Source organism: Lepidochelys olivacea, assembly GCF_965140295.1.
Source record: "Lepidochelys olivacea isolate rLepOli2 genome assembly, chromosome: 4".
Taxonomy (NCBI): domain Eukaryota; kingdom Metazoa; phylum Chordata; order Testudines; family Cheloniidae; genus Lepidochelys; species Lepidochelys olivacea.
The window spans coordinates 96,958,343-96,980,642 of record NC_140414.1 but is presented as its reverse complement, the minus strand read 5'-3'; the positions used below and the strand labels follow the sequence as shown (position 1 = coordinate 96,980,642).

At 41.4% G+C, this 22,300-nt stretch overlaps 1 protein-coding gene across 2 annotated transcripts in view; it reads right to left on the bottom strand.

Moving 5' to 3' along the window:
- Positions 1 to 22,300, bottom strand: part of LNX1 (ligand of numb-protein X 1) — a 125,301-nt gene that overhangs the window by 66,689 nt on the left and 36,312 nt on the right. Inside the window, exon 1 of one of the 2 annotated variants that reach the window (XM_084625834.1) lies at positions 19,904 to 20,166. The exons of the other annotated variant lie outside the window; for it this stretch is intronic. Within the exon in view, the coding sequence (XP_084481960.1) occupies positions 19,904 to 19,995 (92 nt within the window). The 5' untranslated portion in view covers positions 19,996 to 20,166. Of the gene's footprint in view, positions 1 to 19,903; positions 20,167 to 22,300 lie in introns of those variants that run through there. 2 annotated transcript variants of the gene reach the window in all.

Sequence of the window (22,300 nt, the reverse complement as noted above, 5' to 3'; positions counted from 1 at the left end):
TGGAGCTCTTGGTGCTGATGTTATATAAATATTAAATAATATTTTTTTAAAAAGTAATCTCTAACACTATGTCAATTATACTTTGATCAAAGTTACTCCTGGAAACCACTCTACACCTGAATACACTGAGGATTTTCTGGGGAATATATATTAAACACACCGCCCCCCCTTTGCTTCAGTCTCTTCAGGTCTGTCAGACAATTGGCCCTTTTATGTATGATTATAAATAAAATAAAACAAAAAACAAAAAAACTTCTTCACTACAGTCTTTTTTTTAATTACACCCATTTAGCTAACAAAGATTCCAAGGTAAGCGACTGACACCATACCACCTCAGCACAAATTGTATTAGCCCATTTACTCTCCCTCCAATTAAAATACAATGTATAGAAAAGAAAAATAGTAAGAGGGCAATATTTTTAAAGATTTTTTTAACACTATATAGTATTATGTCCAAATGGGGAGTCCAGTTTTCAGTACCTAAGTTTGGGTGCTTTGTTCCAAATCTGGAAACTCAAACATGCAACTAAAATGGGCAGCAGAGCACCAAAATATCCAATGGCAGAATTGGGTACCCAGACTTAGGGATCAGTGCTTCAAAATTAGACTGGGTGTACACTGATCCCTCTCAGTCACACTCCCTAGCAATGCACATCCTGCTTTACCTTGCTGCTGCTATAAAATGGATCTGGATACTTTTTTTTAAAAGCAGTGAGACACTCTTGAAATTATTTCAAACTGTATATTGTTTCTGACAGGTTCTGACATCTTGGTGACTCAGTCAATCAGCCTGCAGCCATACCACATCCGTCTGTGATTTCGTTAGCATCACAAGTCAAACTGGTTTGAATCTAGTTAGCAGCAACAGCAGACCCTCAAGGAAAACCAAGGTGATGTAGGAAATGATGCTGGTTCAGTATTGACTCAGAAAGGAGAGCAATTACACTCTACCTCCTTAAAATTGTGATGACCCTACTCCTTCAGAAGTGAGTAAGCAGCTCAGAAAATAAACTCTCGCAGCACATTCACTGCATGGCTCATCTCCTGCTAGAATTTACAGGGTGGAGGAACTAGCCACATCATGTAAGCACAAGGTGACCCAAGGCCATTGGCAGCAGCAACATCTCAGAGCTCCAGTGGGACATCGACACTTGCGACCAGCAGACTGCAACACACGGTGGGTACTGGATGTGCTGACAGACTGAATCCAGACATATTTAAAACAAATCTTTCTTGCTTTCTGTAAATATTATTGTAACAGCCTGTCAATGCAGATAGCTAATCCACCCAAACTGACCAGCTTTTCAATATGTAATACTCTTACAGCTACAACAGGAAATTTTTTTCAGTTCCAAAAAAACCCATCCCTGATACAAATTCTGTGGATAAAAAGTTTTTAACCATGGGGGACAGACTAAACAAATTCACAGATGCATTCAAATATTTATATTAACGACTTGCTCATTGGGTTCTATCTTTGTGGCTGTTTGCAATGCCCCGTACGTTTGGTCCTTGGTTTATCTAGTTTCATCTGACTGTACCTTTTGTGGTTTAGGCACTATTAAATTGCTAGTGGAATGAGTTCTCTTCCTGGAAGGCAGAGAGAAGATTCTCAGCAGTCATCACTTTTTGTTTACCAGGGCGGATATATGGGGGAGGAGGAGGAAAAGGGAAGAAATACCTAACATCTTAATGGCTGTAAACATAACAAGGGACTCACAGCAAACTATTTTCTGTTTTTTTTTTGGGGGGGGGGGGTTTAAAAGAAAACAAGCTTGGAGGGGGATGTTGCAACATCATGCACCAAGGACAGCTGCGGACTTAGATCTTTGCATTACAGTAGAGCTTTCAAAAAGGAACTCGAATAGTTCTACTAAAGTTACCACTTCAGTTTACAATTTTCAGTACATGGTACTATTTACTAAGGGCTTGTCTACAGGGGGAAACTGACCAGAATAGCTATTATGGAATAATTTTCATTGTTGTTTGCAGTGTTGTTGTAGCCATGTCGGTCCCAGGATAGTAGAGAGAAAAGGTAGATGAAGTAGTATCTTATATTGGACCAACTTCTATTGGTGAAAGAGACCCACTATTGAGCTATACCAACCTGAAGAAGAGCTCTGTGTAGCTCAGAAACATGTCTCTTTCATAAACAGAAGTTGATCCAATAAAAGATACTCCCTCACCCACCTTGTCTCTTTATTACAAAATAAGGTATTCTACAACAGCTATTCCAAAACAGCTCGTCATGTGGACATACTTACTCTGGAAATAAGAGTGTGTCTTTCTTTAGTTTAGCTTGATCACAGTCAATTAAATTAAACCAGAAAAAGGCACTCTTTTTCCAGACTAGCTATAAGCATTTTTAATTCACACTCTACCTTATTCCAGAATAACTTCCCTGTGTAGACAAGCCCTCAGTTAGGAGCAAATCGCCCCTCACAAGACTCTGGGCACTGACAGGGAACTGGGGAAATCCTCAGAGGAAATATAGGGTGGAGTCTTCCCTAGGCTCTTCCAAGCTACTGTTCCAGGTTCTGCAGCCACAAGTCCCCACAATAGGATAAGGCAGGGTAAGACCTACAAAAAGGTGGGTCACTATGTCCTCCCTAGCTGCCCTTGCATACAGCCATGCAGGGAGCCACTGGTGAGTAGGTTCCACATACAGAGATACCCCACCAAGGCACAGTCTCCCCAAATTCTACTCCTCCAATTTCTGCACTGGAAGTGCACTGACTTTGATGCAAGAGGATCTAGTATTCCAGATGAAGGATAGGATTCACTCCTTTGCATGCAGAACCTACTATTGCTTACGTGCGTCTCATAGTTGCAATATCTGCACCGATACCTCTATTGTGCAAGAATCAAAATGTCTTCTCCAATACAAGCTTTTAAATGTCAGACTTGTTCCAATTCCATCACATAGGAGAGACCCTGAAAGCAGTGATTTCAAACCAGAAACTCTTTAAATTTGATTTTAAAAAAAGATCAATATAATGTAAGTTATTTCTACTTGCAAGTCAATGAAAGTATTTATCCCTTTACTCTGACCTACCCAGGCTCCCATATACCTGAGTAGGGATTGGATGTGAATAACACAATGCAGTGAATCAGCAGGTCATTCTGATATTTGGAGCAATTTGGGGTTATTCTCTTTTTTCCTTTGCAATGTTCTTTCAGTGGATTAATCTTGAGAAATATCACTAACATAGGTGCTTTGCCTGATTTGGGAAAAAAAAATCTTAAATTAGAAGACACTTTTCTTGGTCAACACCCTGTACTAAAGAACTTACTTAATTATCCTGTACAAAAAGGTAAATCCAGTCAACCCAGGAGCTGTGATTCAATGTCAATGAGCAGGTGATCTCGTCTTCCAGTCAGAGCAAGGCACTGGGATTCAGCGAAGAGGAGCTCTGTTTCACACTCGACCATTGGCTTGCTGTGCGACTACAGGAAGGTCACTTGGGCTAAAATTTTCAGAACTAGCCTCTAAGGGTTCTGATCCTTCAAACACTTAAATACCTGCTTAAGTGTATATACAGGAGTAGCCCCGTTGAAATTAATGGCACTATTAGTGTATGTGAAGTTAAATGCATTTGTAAGTGGTTAAAGGATCAGAGATTAATATCAGATGCCTTATATGCAGGGTTGCATTTATGGAACAGAGCCAGAATTTGGCCCAGGAGAGGCAGTTGGGTCCTGTGAATAGATTGCGTGAGACTCATCAGACCCAGATTATATTGCTGGCTCTGCCACTAACTAGCTGTGGTACTTTGGGAAAGTCATTTTGCCTACCTGTGGCTGTCTCTCCTCAGGCCGTCTGTTTTATCTATTACAACTGAAAGCTCTTTGGGGCATGGACTGTTTCTTATTATGTGTTTGTACAGCATCTTGCACTGATCTGAGTGGGGTTCTATGTACTACTGTAGTACAAATACTAATAGTGAGGGGAAAACACTCCTAGACCCCTAACTGTACGGAGAGCATTGTCATGCTATTTCAGCACTTCTACCGGGAAGAACAGAGGGCAGTGAAAATAAAATCCATGACTTTTTGAATTCCTAATTAGCTCAAGGCTTTGGTTGATTTATTTCATTTGCAAGCTAGCTGAGCTGGGAACCTGACACATTGTCTGGATCTACATCCAAATGTTGCCAATAGTTCAAGGGTGCTTGAATCTGAGGTTCCACTTCAGGATCATTGTTCATCTAAACTAGTTTGCTCATCCTAAGTATTAACAAAGTGTCATTGGTTTGAGAGGTCTGCTAAAAACTAAAAAGAATTTTTTTCTCCAATATGAATAGTTTAAAAGACCTGGAAATAGCGTTCTTCGTGAAGGATGGCAGAGGAGGGGAGAATGATAACAACAAGAGCTTCTCTGACACAAGGGACCTTGGATGGAACAGCTGTTATTTTTTGGAAGCATTAAAAGAAAAAAAAAGTGTGATGGGAGGTCATTAGCAGACACCACAATAGATATTTCCAAGTTGATACTTTATATACTCAGATTCTTTTCTTTAAAATGCATCTCAAGAAGGTCTGGGTATGACAAACTTTATGTGTAATGAAGGGAGTTTTAAAAACAAATTTGATTCCATGGGTGAGTCATAACCATTCATCATCAGATCTCTTAGGACCAGGTTTGCCTGGGTGATCAGCACAACCCTGGGCCTCAGCAACCTCCAGCTTCCATTACAGAGACACTGGCAACTAGCATAGGCAGGAGCAGCCTGATCTAACCCACTGTCAGACTTCCTTAACTTGCAGCGTGTGTACGCGGGGAGATAATCCCATTTAAAAAAAAAAAAGCAGCCTAGGAGACAGCATTTTAGCACCTCTTGCACCATTGTGCTGAGTACTTCTTGGCTGAAGCTTAGGGTCCTCATTGGGAAGTCTCATTTTTTGCCACTCCCACTCAGTCAGCTGTGCTGCTTTATCAGGAATATCTAATTTAAAAGGGACTCTTCTTAAATTGTAACAAACAATTGTCTGAAGTCAGAAAGATATGGTGTGTGTTTCTAACAGGGAAAGATAAATATATACAAAAAAAATGCAAGAACTCACAGCTACTTAGGAACTGCTTTAATTCCTGCCATCCTCACTAGGGAAAGGAAAAGCTCATGGAGTCTGAGGTCTGTGAAGCTCACAAGCGACTATTTTTTGCGTACACAGGATCTGCAGAAACAGGAGTTTATGAAACTTTACTTATGTAATTTAAACTCCTTCATTCCTGCACCTCCGAGAGCGATTCAGTTTTTAAAAGTTAATGTTGTTCAAGCTAAAAGGGAGATAGAGGTACCTTGCTCTAAAAAAAAGCTTGCATTTTTAAAGAGGGGGTGTGCATGTGTTCATACATATGCAACTATCCACATGCACAATGCCTGTTTCTCCTCTCATTTACTCTGGTGTAAATCAAGAGTCATCTCACCAAAATCAGTGGAGTAACACCAGTACAAAACTAGTGTAAGTGAGAGAAGAATGAAGCCTACTGATGAGCCTTTCTTCCGCTCACTGCTACATTTTTCAGTTTCTGTGTTTGAGTTTCACTCTACCCACTCCCTGCTCCATTTTCACACTTTTTTCCCCAGATTTCCCTCCCCACACACATGAATTACACACATTCATTTTTAAAAACAGTCTCTCCTAAGGGAAACACAAACTCAAAAGCATCAGAGCCACACTTCTGAACTCACAAATTTCAAGTTCTCCCATCCTCAACTGTCACAGCTAAACAAGTAACTATTATCAAGGGCCAAATTCTCCCCTCACTCGTCATGCCTGAATTTGGCCAATGTAAAGGCACTGAATAAAATGGAATTATTCCAGATTTACACCAGTGTCAGTGAGAGCATAATTTGGCCTTTTATTTTAAAAAGAGTCCTATTATTTGTCCAGGGTCCTTGTATCTTTCTCTTCCATCACATAGCCAAAGTGCAGTGTACTCTATTGGGGCAATTCCCCATTAACCATCAGTCATACCACTACCAGTTGTGGGCAGTTTGGAAACCCTTCATTAACCATCTTGTAAGAGAGGACAAGGAGATTGAATGTGACGTGGTGTGAGACAGGGACAGGACGCAAAGGAGGGCTTCAGGGAGGAGCAGAAATTTAGTTGAAGCAAGGACAAGAGGAAGATGATTTTGGCAGAAGCATTTTAGATAGACAGGATAAGGAGTGAAAGCCAGACCGACTGTAGTTAAGGTAATCAAGGCAAGATATGACTGTGGGGTGAACAAGGTGTGGGGAGATTACAAGACATATCTGAGGATACTAAAGGGAAGTTTTTCCTCTCAGTTTATTTCAAATGTGAATGTTCTCTCTAACTCAAAGTATCTGTAAGGTATAAGCTGCTACCTACCTATACCAGGTGTAGGTAAAGTTACCTATCTAAGAGTGGGACTGAGAGGATTAATTAATGTTTAATTAATGTTTATAAAACACTTTGAAGAGGTAGAGACTTAAGTAAAGTGCTACATATTATTTAATCTGTTGTCCTTAGACAGCATGCATACAAATTAGGCTCTATCAGTAAAGCAGAAATCTTTGGTCTGTTGACTACCAGCTATCCTGGTGCTTGAAAGCACTACTAGGCCCAGAATCATGCTAGGATTTTTTTAATTGTTTGTATTTATTGGGGATTTGAAATAACTGAGGTGACATCAAGTACAGATTAAAATTTGCATAATCATTAGTTGACTTTAACAACAAGCAAAGAGACTATCACAAATCTTTAAAAAGCATTTTTTAAATAGCTGCTAGGACAAGCCCTCCATAATACTGCTGCAAAATGAGCACAAGGGATGAAACGCAGTGTTAGCTGACAGATAGGACATTGTCTAGGGGAGGGGAGGAGGCAGGGGAAGCTTTCCAAAAGTGTCTAGTATGGATTATGGTTCATCATCTGTACAAAAAGGTCATTTGGTCTAAATCTCCCTTTACAAACTTCCTTTCTTCATTCAGGTCACATTACTGTTAGTCAGGCTTAAAGTCTGAAAAAGCCAGATCCTTGAGCTTTACATTTATTTGCTTTGTCAGCTCTATGTATTAAATGCATGTTTAGATGGGCGCTATATATCTTATTAAATGTTCTGTCCTGTTTAGCTCTGATCTCATCTGATTTATTCTGAATTCAAAGACTATGACTGTAAGTGCCTTCAAACCTACAGATGCTTAGACTACTGGGGACACAGAACAAAAATGTGAAATGTACCAACCATTACTGTCCGATCCCATTATGCTCATGCCTTGGAAGGATAAAATAAGAATGCACTGGAATTCAATCTCTTCTATGGGGAGAAACTGGAAGCAGAAAATCTCACTTAGAAACTATGTGCGCTTAAAACCCCTGGAAATGACCAAGATAAGTAAAACGTACATATAGACTACATCAAATGGGGGACTGCAGACAATTAAAACACAGCACCAAAGGAAATACATACACATTCCTAGGGACAGATCTTTGGTTCATGACAATGCATAGTAGCTGAAAAACCAGCAGAACAGAGGATCACCAGGTGGTGTAGAGCTCGCACAGCCATCTCCTATAGCCCTTCATGAAGAGGGCATGGCCAGAAAGCTGCTGTGTACTGGCAATCCTGGGGCACCCAGAATGGCCCCTCCTAATTTGAATCAGGTACACATATTAATGCAATCACCCCCCGTGTATTTATGCAAACAATTAAATGTAAAGTGGATTGCACTTCCAATCTCCCCCCCCTCGCCAAATGGATTCCAATGATAAAATAACCACAGTAGTGCCAATAGCAAGATAATTAATGCTGCATTCATGCCATCCATGGGGAAGATAATTGTACTCTATCTCTTTTTCATGAAGACTCTAGTAGTGCGATCGTAATGGTGGTTGTTGTAACTATTAATTGGATATTAGTATACCAGTGAGATACTTGCCAAGAGTTTAAACCAACATTACTGGTGATTACTTCTTGGGTGTTGGCCAACACAAGTCACAACTACCTCTTGAGATTCCTGTTTCACAGAACACTACTGCAGAACTGGTTCTGTGAACTGTTGCATTACTACATGTGCTGTACACAGTATGTGTGCTTTTCTGCATGTAATTTAACTCATCACTACGAGCTCTGGCATCTATTAAGAATATTAAGCAGAACAATCTTCCTTCTTACTCATAAGTTTCAGCCCAAACATTCACCACCACCTAATAGGAGCACAGTATACTCATTACCTTCAATGGGCCGCCTATGAATTACAGAAGTTACAAATGAAAAAGATCTATTGGATCATCCAGGCCATCTCCCTTCTATACAAGATTGTTCAATATGGTACAGTTTCTAGTATTTTGTATAGTCTAGTTTAAAAAGTCCCAAGTGAGGAAGCCTCCACTACTCCCCTTGGGACATTAACTAAAAGGTTAAAATAATGTGAAGCAATGGAAACAGCTACAAACATGGTTGTGGAGAGCTCATTTTGTTCAGAGTATCATCAGGTTGAATCACCACTAGGTTTTGCGGTCTGTTACTATCCAATATTTGAGTTCTTAGCCATTTTGACTTCACAAATTACACTCATGTGGTGTACAGCTACAGTAGGACATGTCTCTATGCCATGCCAAGAATCCTAGACCACTGTGATATCAGAGGTAACTCAAGCAATCACCACTCTTGCACTTCAGCTAGTCTGCAAGCAACAATTTTATTGGTTGTATGAGGAGACTGCACAGATGGTGGATTACTCGGGCCACCTGCCACACTCATGCAACAGGATGCCCTTTCAGCTACTCGAATACAGTAAGTCATAAGACATACTGGGAGGTGGACCAAGGCAGGGTGGGAACAGGATAGTGCATGGATCCACTGGCCATTGCAACCGATGGACAAAGACTACTTACTCTGACTGGGAATCAGCCACACCATCAGAGGCTCATTCACCTGCACGTTTACTAATGTTATATGCCATCATGTTAATGCCATCATGTGCCAGCAATTCCCCTCTGCCATGTACATTGGCCAAACCAGACAGTCCCACGTAAAAGAATAAATGGACAAATCAGACATCAGGAATGGTAACATACAAAAGCCAGTGAGAGAACACTTCAATCTTCCTGGACATTCTATAACAGATTTAAAAGTAGCCATACTGGAACAAAAAAACTTCAGAAACAGACTTCAAAGAGAAACAGCAGAATTAAAATTCATTTGCAAATGTAACACCATTAATCTGGGCCTGAATGGGGACTGGGAGTGGCTGGCTCATTACAAAAGCAGCTTTGCCTCTCCCGGAATTGACACCTCCTCATCTATTATTGGGACTGGACTACATCCACCCTGATCGAATTGGCCCTGTCAACACTGGTTCTCCACTTGTGAGGTAACTTCCTTCTCTTCATGTGCCAGTATAATAATGCCTGGATCTGTAACTTACACTCCATGCATCCGATGAAGTGGGTTCTAGCCCGCGAAAGCTGATGCCCAAATCAATCTGTTAGCCTCGAAGGTGCCACCGGACTCCTTGCTGTTTCTGACTGGGAATGCTACTTCCATGCTCTGACAGCAGTGGCGTTCAAGCAGCAATACTGCTGCTTCTCTAGAACCTGGGAGAAAAAAGGACCAATTTCCTCCTCTCCCACCTTGACCCCACAGGACCTCCCTCAAGCCAAGCCCAGTGGCTCGGGCTTGGCACAGGAAGTTTTAAGGAACTTATGCCTCCTGACTACAGTGGATAAAGACAATAGTCTGCCTGATGATAACTAAAGTGCCTGACTGCCTACAATCTTGGGGAAGGCAGGACATCATCTGTCAGTGAGGTTTGAGGTATTACAAAAAAATCCCCAAACCCAACTATATGCAACATAGAGGAAAAATAAATATTTGGATAACAAGGTCCTTAAATCTAACTTAGCTATAGTGGGTTCTATACACTTTGTCACAGGATGATTGGTTATAACAGATGAATTTATGGTATCTTAATGATGCTCCTTCTGTATAGTAGTAGTTTTTAACCTCAAGCCATTCCAGCAGGATGTTTCTGAATGTGTTTTATTCTACATTTTGCATCAGTTGTCAAAATAGCCAATGAGTCGAACAGTAAATTCTAGGCATAGTCGCAAAGCAGGGGGCTGGACTAGATTACCTACTGAGGTCCTTTCCAGCCCCACATTTCTATGAAAAGCAACTTCATTCTATGAAAAGCAAATTCTATGAAAAGCCAAATTCATCCTTGATATAACTCCACCGAGGTGCAGAGATGAATTTGGCTCAGTGATTCAAAAAACTGATTTCATATTCTTTGATCTATCATCTAAAACAAAATGCAGCTATAGGACTCAAATCCTTTTGTAATTAAAATACATGAATCACCATATTACACCCTTCTTACTAATATGTAGGCTTGGAAGGATTAGATTTTTATCAGTAAGTGTCAATTTCACCAGACATACACAAACTGTAAAAAAAAAAATTTCCATTGACAACAATCAAAATGTACAGATAGGTAAAGAAAGAAAAATGCTGTTTGGACACTTATTAGAGTCTGATTTGAGGATATTTACTTTGTATAGTGTCGTGATGTTGGCTGCCCCATAATTTCTCTCAACTGTTAATGTTTAAATTGGTAAAAATCTAAAATACTTTAAAACAAACATCAATATTATCCATCGGAATTATAAAAAAAACCCTGAATTCTGCCAAGCCTAGTGATACAGAATATTTCCACTGTAGTGCTGATTCAGCAGAAGGGATCAAATTATGTCTTCATTTACAAAAGTTCATTTCTAATGAACCTCAAACATACTTTCTACTTTATTATCCTAATGTTGCTACTTGTGTTGCTATAAAGTCTCTGCCTCTGTATCTGGTGCTGTTGGTGTCTTTGCACATACAATCAGCCTGTAGCTCAAGGGGAACAGTTTGGATACTTGGTCACACGTCAAGACGCTGAAAATCAATTCTAAGCCCTGAAAGATAGAACTACTCACGGAGAAGGTCACTAAATACAACCAGCTGCTCTGCAGTGCTACAAGCTTAAAGGCAGATCCTACAAAAAGGTCATGTGTGTGTGCGTATTGGACACCCAACAAGTCCATCCCTCCCCACTCTGTTTTACTACTGTAAGAGGGACATACCCATAGGGGACCATAAATATTTACTGAGTAGGAATTACCTTATATTGAGCACATAAATATGGGATACAGAATGTTGATCCCTGGTATTGCAGGATAGCAGAATTCTGCCTGATTCATCAGAGAAAGATCTCAAGATTAAAATATCATCCTTGTCATGCTGCCAAGGTCAGTGATAAACTGGGTTAATTGTAGTAAAGTGAGGCTGCACAAGTTAGGCCTGCCTATGTACTGTACCAATGCATATTAGTGCAAGGAAGACTAGGGTAATGAACAGGGCCAGTTTTAGGGGTTAGCAAGTTGGGCCATTCAGCTTTTTCTTTTATTTTCTGGGCAGCCCTCATTATGAATCAGTTTCTTTTGCTTGGCAATACCCAGCCTGCACCTTCTCCCCTTCATTTCCTGCCCCATTTCAATGCTCGATCTCTTTCTCTAGTCCCCTCCCATCATTTCTTGAGCAGGTCACCTGTTGGGAACTAGCTTCTGATAGGCAGAACCAAGGTTTCGTTAATGCACAGGTTATATAAAAGGGGTGTGCAATGCAGTCTTTTCAGGCAATTTACACAAAAATCCAACATAACTGAGGCATAACTAATTCATGAAAATAGAGCTTTGTACCAACTGCAATTATGGCATTATCTTTTCAGCTTGGTGTGGTTTAACGTTAGCAACTAGTGCAGGTTTTACTTTTGGCTACAGAAATATTTACCCTAATTGATGTTGTCTGGGAGGGGGCTTCTCAGGGGTTAAGAGCCAATTAGTGCACCTGCGACGGATTGATTGCCTCCTGACCTGGGTGGGGTGAGGCTGAGGGCGAGTTAGGTAAGGATCATTAGGTATCTGGAACTTATAAGGAAGCTAAGGGTACTCAGTAGTGGGGAGACTGGACTCTCCTGGGAAGAGAAACCCAGAGAGCAGCTCAACCCAAGAGGGGCGAGTTCAGCAGAGAAAGAAGAAACTGGGAGGAACTAGGGGGAAGGCGGAGGCCTGAGAACCAAAGGGAGGTTGTGTTAAGCACAGGTTTCAGGGAAGCTGCACAAGAGGGCTCGGGGTAGGAAGCAGCCTAGGGAACAGAAGCACACCTGAAGCAGCAGACCTAGCTGTTTAATACAAGGGGCCCTGGACTGGAACCCAGAGTAGAGAATGGGCCAGGGTTCCTCTACCAGCCCTGGGGAAGAGATGTGCAAACCCAATGTAAGGAATACTGAGCCCAGGGTAGGGCTGAAGATTATCCCAAAGGGCAGGCCATTGAATCTGCCAATGGGTGGGCTGAAGGCTCTTATGTTGGGACATTTTGTGAACTTTCATACGGGATCTTTATGTGACTTGGCCAGAGGGCAGAGACAAGGAAGACCTGGTGAAAGGCAGCCTGCAGGAGGCGCCAGATACAAGGGGCCCTTGCAGCATCAACCCTGACACAAGGGGGCGCTACAGGTGCTGAGTATACTATTTTACATAGCCTAACATCAGCATTTCCTGAAACTGTCACAGAAAATGTACACAGCATCATCGCAGATCAGATTCTGCCTCCAGATGGCAGTCTTCAGCTACCAATGAGGTAAAGGGGAGTTTCACACAGGCACCAGATGGTAGAATCTGGTTTGATCATTTTCTTCTAAACTATTCCAGATACAACAACCTGCCTCCTACGCAAAATTCCCTGGTAGAGATCTACAGGAATCTATAAAAGATAAGTGTTGTTGTCCCTAGTGTAATCTTACTGAAGTTAACAGCAATATACCTTAGAAATAAATGTAGCCCAATACATTGTTTTTTTAAAAATGGCCCTTACCTGTGTTACTAACAATATTTAGCCATTATATAGCACTCTATATTTTCAAAGCATTGTATCGTCACACGTTTAAAAGGACGTAGAGGGGTATGGATGCAGAAAGTGGCACCAGCAATATGAGCCAGTGTTGGACTGTCCTGGGAGGGCCTGAAGAGCAGCCACGTGACTGGGTGGCATCACACCATCCACCAACAGAGGGCACTCCCTTCCTGGTAGGAGGACTGCTATTGGTCAGTCACTGGGATTGGCTTGCTGCTGCCTATAAAAGGCAGTGTCAAGTGGAAGCCGCTCCTTTCTGCTCTGCCTCCTACCCTGCAGCATTGTCTGTAACAATGTGTCCTGGAGAGTTAGTGGTGCAGCACTGCTGACCCCAAATGTTCAAAAATCGTGAGTTAGCCCCTGTGCCCCCAAACCATGACATTAGCTTAAAAATCATTTAAAAATAAATAAATAAGGGTTCTTTTCATTTTCCTTATGCTTTTTGAGTGGTGCTCTGAGGTCACATTCTCAAACTTTTTCCTGCAACCATGAAGAATAGAAATTTACTTTTAAAAAAGAAAAAAAAAAGACGAGAGATTCTCTCATAATCAATTTAGTCCAGGAGCTGGGGCTTTAAGTAAAGCATCAAATAACTCTAAAGTTGGCAACACAGAGTTTGGGATCTGCTCACTCAGCCCCACCAATGTTATATCTTTACTCTTGATAAGGCAACTATACAACAAGACATGTTGTTGGAAGCTGGATCCGTGGATGCACTGTCTGTCTTTCTGAGGACTTTCTAAGGTGCCTGGAACTCAGGTGTCTAAGCCAGGTACAATTTAGGAGAGCACTGCTTGCGTCCTAAATGGCAGTTTTCTCACAGCATAGTGTTATGATTGTTATGATTTCCCACTGATGCAGCATGGATGGGTCTGCCAGCCTGTTTCGGTGTTGCACAGGTTAGATGCTTAGTAGTATTAGTACCATGCATGGGGAAGGGGAGGATGCAATAATAGAATTGCACGGCTGCAGCAGTTGTGACTCATTGCTCTGATATGTTAATCTTTTAAAATCCAATTAAATAAAGTTACAGCATTTTGAACATTTTGGACCAGATTTTGCAACCTTTATTTGGGCTGGTGAGCATTTTATTCATGCAAGTAGTACCAGTGGTTTCAATAGGCCTCCTTGTGTGAATAAATGCTTACCAATGTGTGTGAGGGTTGCACAGTCTGGCCTCTTCTTTGTACTTTTGCATCTGCCCTGTTGGTCTCCACTCTCAGCAGGAGAGAGCTGCTGATGAGAGGAAAGGAGCAAGTCCAAGAAAAAAGAAAAGCAGTTGAAGAGTGGCGTTGGTAAAGATAGAAGGTTAAGTCACAAGGGAGGAGCGGGTAAATCAAGTTACGGAGACAGAACAGATACTAAGCAGAGATCAGGACTGGAAAGACACACCACGGTGAATGAAAGGGAGAGTCAGAGTAGGGCCAGACACCAGGTAGGGGTCATCACCCTCAAGCTGGGGGAAGTGACAGCTGCTGGAAACTGTAAGAGATCCCAGGAGTTTGGTGGAAGAATAACTAATGGGAGGGTGTGCTGCTCTAGTGAAGGGGTTGGGGAGAAGTAAAAAGGGAGGCTGAAAATTTCCAGGCCCTATTACTCATCCATCCTGCAGTAGCTGCTCATACAAAGTGGAGGGCTTAGAGCCAGAAGATAATATCCAGATCAGGGGAGGCCCAAAGAAGATAGAGACAGGAAGTCTACAGAACCAAACAGACTGGAGAGATTTTTTACCAAAGACACCAGAGGCACCAAGTTTCCAGCACAGCCCCTTTCGCAAGGCTGTAGAGAACATCTGAAGCTAACAAACACAGTCCAAAAAAATAGCTATTTCCTCTTTGTTGGTCCTCAGTTTTGTTTTTCTTGTGATCCATCCAATTCTAGTACACTGGAAATAGGACTATTTTAATTTGTTTTGGGCTACTAATTCAATGTAAAGGTTCTCATGGTTTCTGCTCAAGAATGATATTTTCTTTTGAACCTGGGCCTGCATCACATTTCTGTTCCTTAAAAAACTAGAAATCTTAATTCTGGGACAAATTTTCCTCAACCAGGCCATTTGTGTGTCCACAGTCAGTGGCATTCACAATTTTTTGATGCACTAGCACTCATGTGCGAATGGGATTTGTGTTTATAAATTCTGTCAGAGGTGACAGTGAATGCAATATGTACTGCACTACGGGCTTACTCCTGTGCACCTTAGCTCCATCCAGTAAAGCACGTGTGCTTCTATTTAAGCATGTGAGTAGTCCCAACTCAGCGGGGTGCTCACGTTCTTAAAGTTAAGTGTGGTTAAGTGCTGTGCTGAATTGGGGCCAGAACTAAGAACTTGCATCCTGTAGAACTAAGCCCCAAAGCACCAGTCCTACAAATACTTACACTGAAAGTGTACAATGCAGAAATTGACCAGTGCAATAGTTAGCCTCCAAACCTTTAGGATCAGGATTAAGTTCACTCATGGTGGGGCTACTCATAGGTGCAAAGTTGCTCACATGTGTAAAGTTTTGTAGGATCAGAGCCAATCCATTGCATTGGCAAGTTGTGCATGCACAAATACGGGACCTTTATTGAAAACATGGGCCTTTGGGCTTATTTGTCTTGAAACCAATCCTTTAAATTATGAAATGATTTTTAACCATCATCTCTCATTTTGTAAGGAAGTCCTCCTTCTCCTAGTAGCTTGATCCAAACTATGCTTATGATACATGAAATGTATCCAAGGAAACTAGAAGACAGCTGTGTTTGTTTTTTAATTCGACAAAAGAGAAACTTTTGGAGGACTAATTTTAATGGAGAACCCATAAAGCTCACAGTGTTGTTTTAAATGTTAAGAGAATAATTATCCTAAAAAAATGAAATGGGAAACCCATTTCAGTTAATTTGGTGAGGTTATTCTAGACTTTCTAATGCAAATGCTAAAAGGAATGCAAATTAATTTTCAGCACTACACAAGAAACAGGTAAAAAACCATGTCTTCAGCTATAAAACAATAGATTTAAAAATATTTGGGTTCAAATTAAATTGTGCTCTGAAGCTGGTCAATTAATGGCATTGGCTAAAACCAGGTGCTGTGTAAACTTTACTACACAGTACTCAATCCTGTCAACGGTTATTCCAGTCTTGCCAAACCAGCCGAACTAAATGGTCAAGTTAGGCTAAAACCAATAAACTAATTCTTTGCATGGCTGAAAACAGTTCCTCAGAGGTAAAAGTAGAGTAATTCTCACCAACTGGACCAGCATCCTTCCCATTGTCATTTTATTTCTAGCAGGTTTAGTTAGGGCCAGATTTTTTGATGCCTTTACATTGACTCCACAAGTAGTTCATGCCTTTTACTTAAGGAATGCTCTTGTAAAATGGCTTCATGTTAATACATGATTTACATCGATGTCCACATGTTTTGTTTCCAAATTACTAAGAAATCCATCCTCATTCAGAAGAACTTCTTGAACCCATTTATTTTTAAACAGTGCTACTATGTTTTATCTAAGTGCAAAAACGTTATCCCCTGGAGTTGCTTTGCCAGGAAGCAGAGGAGGGGGAGTGGATCCTCAAAACAATGCAGCTGGCGTGGGTCTCCTATGGCTTCCCCTGCATGGATTTCAGGAGTTGTGTGGGCTTGTGTGTCACCTTCTCCCACCACTCCTCTGAACAACAGAAAGGAGACTTGGCATGGGAAACTTCATGGCTTGCCCTTCTAGCACTATCCTAAGGGCTTCTCTGCAGGATGAAGCAATCTGGTCTAATAATAAATCCCAATAATATTAAACATCTGTCAAATATTCTGGAAGAAAATGAGAGCAATATGTATTATGTGTCCTAAGGGGAGGGGACATCCTCCCTGGGGAAGTGGTTTCAGTGGTGGTGACTTCAACGGGAGATTGACATTTGCTCACCGAGATTACCTGTAACTACCAAATATTATTTTTTCCTAATTTGAACAAACTGCAAAAAAGTAGAGAGCTAAAAATGACAACATCCCACACTCTACCCCAGGGAAATCCCAGAGAGGATGCTTCTCCTGGGCTTCAGGGACAAACCCCCTCCCCCAACACATGCAACCCCGCAACACATGCACCATTATCTTCCCACCAACATGGTCCCAGATGAAGGGCCCCAAGCCCCTTTGATACTCCTCTCACCAATATCCCCTCCCTCAACTATCCCAGAAAGGAGAGGTCTGAGTCTCCTCTGCTCTGTGCTCTACAATAGCCTTCTCCCCATCTTTGCTCCTCCTATACTCTGCTGAAAGAGGACAGCCAATCCCTCTCCATAGCTCAAAAACATGTCTCCCTAGAGGCCAGAAGGGACTCAGGGCTGTATCATGATCCCCACCCCCAAAAGATCATCCATTCTGCTGTTGTGTAGAACAAAACCTGGCATTCCTACCTTCAATGCCCCTTTCCTGGCTTTCTTGAAGCTTAGTACCTAGTAAATTATGGTAGTACAGGGTGATATAGAAAAGAAGATACAGGGAGGAAGAGGGAGTCTCCTGACTGCTTCATTCTCTAGCTCTTGTCCAATGTGGACCTTCACAAGACCTTCATCTAGCCTCACACCAACACCAACTCATGCTCAGAGTGCACCAATTTCTTCCTTTGGCAGCCACTCCTGTGCTGTCCTGCCCCCTCAGATGACGCCTTTTTGGTGCATGCCAATAAAGTGAGTTCCGACCAAGTTCAATACTTACATTGGCCTGCAGCCAAAAGTGTAGGTGGTGGTAAATAAATATTTCCACTTATTGCAATCTAATTTCCAGTGACACCCATAAGTTGAACTGTTGCACACAGTGATGGACTAACTCTTTCTGTTGCCTGTGTCAGGGATTAAAAATGTTGCCTGCCCCCAGCCTGGCCCACTAAAGGGCAGGGGGTTAAGAACTTGCCTACACAGCCTGTAGACTGTCTGTGGTACTGATACTGAATTTGTCAAACAGACAAATCTTTAAGAATACAGAAACACACACTGGAAAATGTGTCCAAGTAACCCAAAAAGCAACCAGCAGGCTTAAAAAATTCATGCAATCTGATTAAACAGACTGAAAACAGCATTTCTCCCTTTCAACTACTGATGTTACAGTGGGCCTCGAATCCAACCCGTATGTTAACAGAATATGTCACCGACTGAGCAGTATTCATCAGTAGCCAACACAGAAAAACAAAGAGGAAAAATTACAGCAGCCAGTCTAAAACTAGCACAAACTGCCCGATGTCCTTTTGAATTATGTCAAAGAGAGAAGATACCAACCAATGCTCCTGTATGTTAAAGAAATAGTCTCCAATCACACAATCCATACCCTATCCTCAGTGATTTAAACTACTCTTTTGTGGCTGGGATGTGTTTCAGTCCAGTTCCCAGGGGACTAGATGCGCATCTCCCATTTCTCATAACTGGAGATGCACGTCCAATTCCAGAGCCACTGGGCAACGAATGTGTGTCTCTACAAGAACAGCTAAATAGGGTGACTAACATTTTTGTTGGCTGGAAGGTTAATGTAAATTGGAGATGAATAACTACTGTATATAGCAGCCCTTTATCCCTGTAAAGCCAACGAACCAGAATTCCCCAAGAAAAAGCAACAGGGGTGTGTGTGTGGGTGTGTGTGTGTGTGTGTGTGTGTGTGTATACACAAGCTCTGATTAATCTCATCAGTTTGCTTTCCTGGAAACTGCATGCCCCAGATGCCATTGTTTCCATTATAAATGTTCATCTGCTCCGGTTTCTGCTTGAATTTCTATAGCTTGCTTTGCTTAAGTGATTTATTTTTTTAATGAACATTCTTAGCACAACCCTGATTTTAATTTAGCATTTTGGCTATGATCTTCTAAGCCACATTCTTTTTAATATTTAAAAAAGACTGTACGAGTTGGAATGAGCAGAAATCCTGAGTAGCACCATAAAGAATTACTGAATTATTAATAGCTGTCATGCACATCAAACAAGATTTTCAAAAGGGGACTTTTTGTTATCTCAAATGCTACGAGTTTGGTATGAGAGCAGAGACAATACAACCACAAACACACCCTGTGGATTAAAACTGTTCTTATCAATTCCTGAGCAAAATAAGCCACTTCATTCATTCATCTCAAGCAACATGTTGAAATTAATAAAACCTATTTTACTTCAGACCATATTTGCTAATATTCTTATAATGCATAGCTATATTTAACTGCATTTAAACAGCACCTATTACTATTGCATCTAAGCATTAAACTAGCATCATTTATTGACCACGCATGAAGTGACAGAATATTTATTGTAAGCTTTGGCAAGGTCAGTTATGTTTTTAACACACTGGATGATGTAAATTGGATCATTACATTTAAAATAGGCAATATTAAAGAGAAAATAACATTCTGCTATAGGCAAAAAACACAAACATGGGGGATTTCTTTCCTCTCATAAGTGAACTATGTATGGGAAACAGTTCTCAACGATGGGGTGTTTTACCAAAGGGGTGCAGATTTACACAGAGAACACATGAGCACACACACAAAGGGTGTGTATCTGAGATCCCATGCTCTACTCTCATCTTCTGTTTGAGTCTATTTATGGACAGAAAAGGAGACACAAAGGGGCAAAAAACCCAACAATCAGAAACACCAGCCCAGAAAAGCAAAGTTGACAAGGAGACAGAAAGACTGCTTCGCTCAGCTTGTCTCAGCTGCTTCCATATTTCAAAAGTGGAAAGCGTTAGAGAAACATCGCTATTATTAGTCCTTCCAATCAGATGCAGGCTGTGTGTGGCATTGTTTTAAGCCTTTGGCAAGATGCTTTGTAGTTACACACGCATCCGATGAAGTGAGCTGTAGCTCACGAAAGCTGATGCTCAAATAAATTGGTTAGTCTCTAAGGTGCCACAAGTCCTCCTTTTCTTTTTACACACACACAGGTATTGCATACCGAGAATTTCCCCATTAAAAAGACAATACATAGACACACACAGAGACCACAACAACAGCACGACTGTGAGTACTCACAGCTCTGAGTACAGGAAGTGCAGATTGCCCACATTGTCTATGTAGTTTGCAGGACTTAGCCAAGGCAGGACCAGTAACAGAAGAGCCTTCATTTTCAGGGTAGGGCTGGCACTGCTGCTAGGTTTTCTCCTTCCCACTTTTTCTCTGCCTGCTGATGGGACACAGAACTTCAAGCTCGTCAGCCAAACCCTTTCTAAACGAGCCTTTCCATTTCAACACAATTGGTAGCACATTATGAATCAAATTTAAATCCCTTAAACGAAGCTATGCTGAAAAATCATTGACCTGTAAGAAGATTACTTGATCTGATTCTCAGATGGGTAGATGTGAGGGTTTAGGGACAGCACAGCATGGTTGGCGAGATAGTGACTTATGCTGCAGAGCAGGCTGATGCACAGGAAAGAGACCTGCCTCCTGCAGTATTCAGAGTGGTTCTTCAGAAGCAGCTGGTACATTTACATCACTGGCCAGAAGCAGATGGGTTATGAGCTAAACTGCATCAGAGTAGGGTGCAATAGTCTCAACATGGCAAATGAACCTCCCTCCCCGCTGCAGCTCCAAAGCAAGCAATGTAGGATGACCACACCTTTTTAAAGTAAAATACCACAAAGGAGCTTAACTGACTGAACTAGAATCAATAACCAATCTAAATCCTCAATATTCAGCTAGATGTTTTTGTCCAAAGGTAATTTAAATATGAACCAAGGACACGTCTTCTCTGTCTTTTTAAAATACAAATAACTAATTTTAAATGAGAATGTTCTTAATGCATGTTTGTGCCGATTCCAGTTATAAGCAATTAAAGTTCTCTTATTAAGCACCAGCATAAATATGCAGGAAACTCACCTTGTCCTATCAATGATCTCATCTGTTATAAAATGAAAGCTCCCTCCTTCTTGCTGAGAAAAAGAACAAGCCAGAGACTGATTTATAAAAGAATGTGGCAATAGCTGGCTACACTGATGACTCTAATAGAATCCACTTTGATTTATTCACTGAGAACAACAGTCACATTTAGCGGAGATTTCAGCCTGGGTTTGAATTGCTCCCTCCACAAGGATCAGACTACTTTATTAGCAGAATCATACACCTTTCCCCCTCATATTGATTTGCCAGTGCTAAACAGAATATTGCCATTTCAATCTGCGTTGTGCCTAGATGAGACAGATTCCCAGTTTGAAGCACACGCAGCCCTTCGTCTCCTGTACTATTATGAACTGGAATTCAGACTGCAAGTGGGGTTTCTGCACCTCACTGGGCTAAAGTAGTCATAAGCAACAAAGAGTGGTAGTGATAATTACCAAATGGTTGTATCTAAACAATTAATACGCTTCCGGGTATCTACAAATATAGGGTTTGAAAGTCCCATAGGAAGGTCATTCTCGTGTAGGGGCAAGGAAACAGCCAGCTGGTACTCATGAAGTTTCCTCTTAACTCTTCCTTTGGGGAGGGGTGTGTTTGTGTGGGTTGCCTCATGACCTCATGGAAAGTGCACTGGGTTTGTCCCTCAAAAACTGTAGATTACCCAAGTACCATCCACAAAGACGCTCTGCTCTCTCTGCATTTCCTCCTATCTTTTATCTGGCCCCTGGCTCTATTGTAACTCAGCCCATAGAATCATCCTCAGGAAACAAAGTGGGTTCCACATGCAGGGGGGAACCAGTTAAATGACTTGTTCAGCATTAAGTTGTACTGGGTTGGCCCACAGGTTTCAGGGGTCAGGGAAAGATAGCACTAGATTGGCCAATACTGTCTCCCCACAGGCCCACTTTCTCCAGATCTGCTGAGCTGGAACCTCGGGGAGCACCTGTGGAAGTTGTCTGCTTGGTCAGGCGGGTAGGAGAAAGGAAGTAGACACATGCTGTTGAGCCAGTTATTATACAGCCAGAGTACTATTGTTAGTTCACTGCTATCACTATTAATACTCTTATCTGAGGCATGAAAAAAGTATTGGCCAAAGGTTAAAACTCTAAGTGACACTGCTAAGCCATCCCCCTTGAAAGAAAGCTAAAAACAACACAGAACATACCACAGCTGATCAAAAAAACAATCAGAACCAGGAAATTAAAAAAAAGGAGGCGATTAAATCATGAGGTTTAAGATACCATCAGAGTGAGCAATGAAATCTAATTTCAGAAGTACATGTGACCAATATGCAGCCACAAATTATGGTTGCAGAAACACTAAGGAACAAGCACATGCATGTTGGGGGCCCATATTTTAAAACGTCTTTCAGTTTTGACAATGCAAAGTTGGCCAGATCCTTGGGTGGTGTAGAGCAGGATAGCATCATTGAAGGTCACAGGTAAAGAGCTCAAAAGCACCTTCATAATTTAGTAACTTAAGTATCATTTTCAAAAGTGACTTAAGTACCTAAGTGCCACTGACTTTCAATGG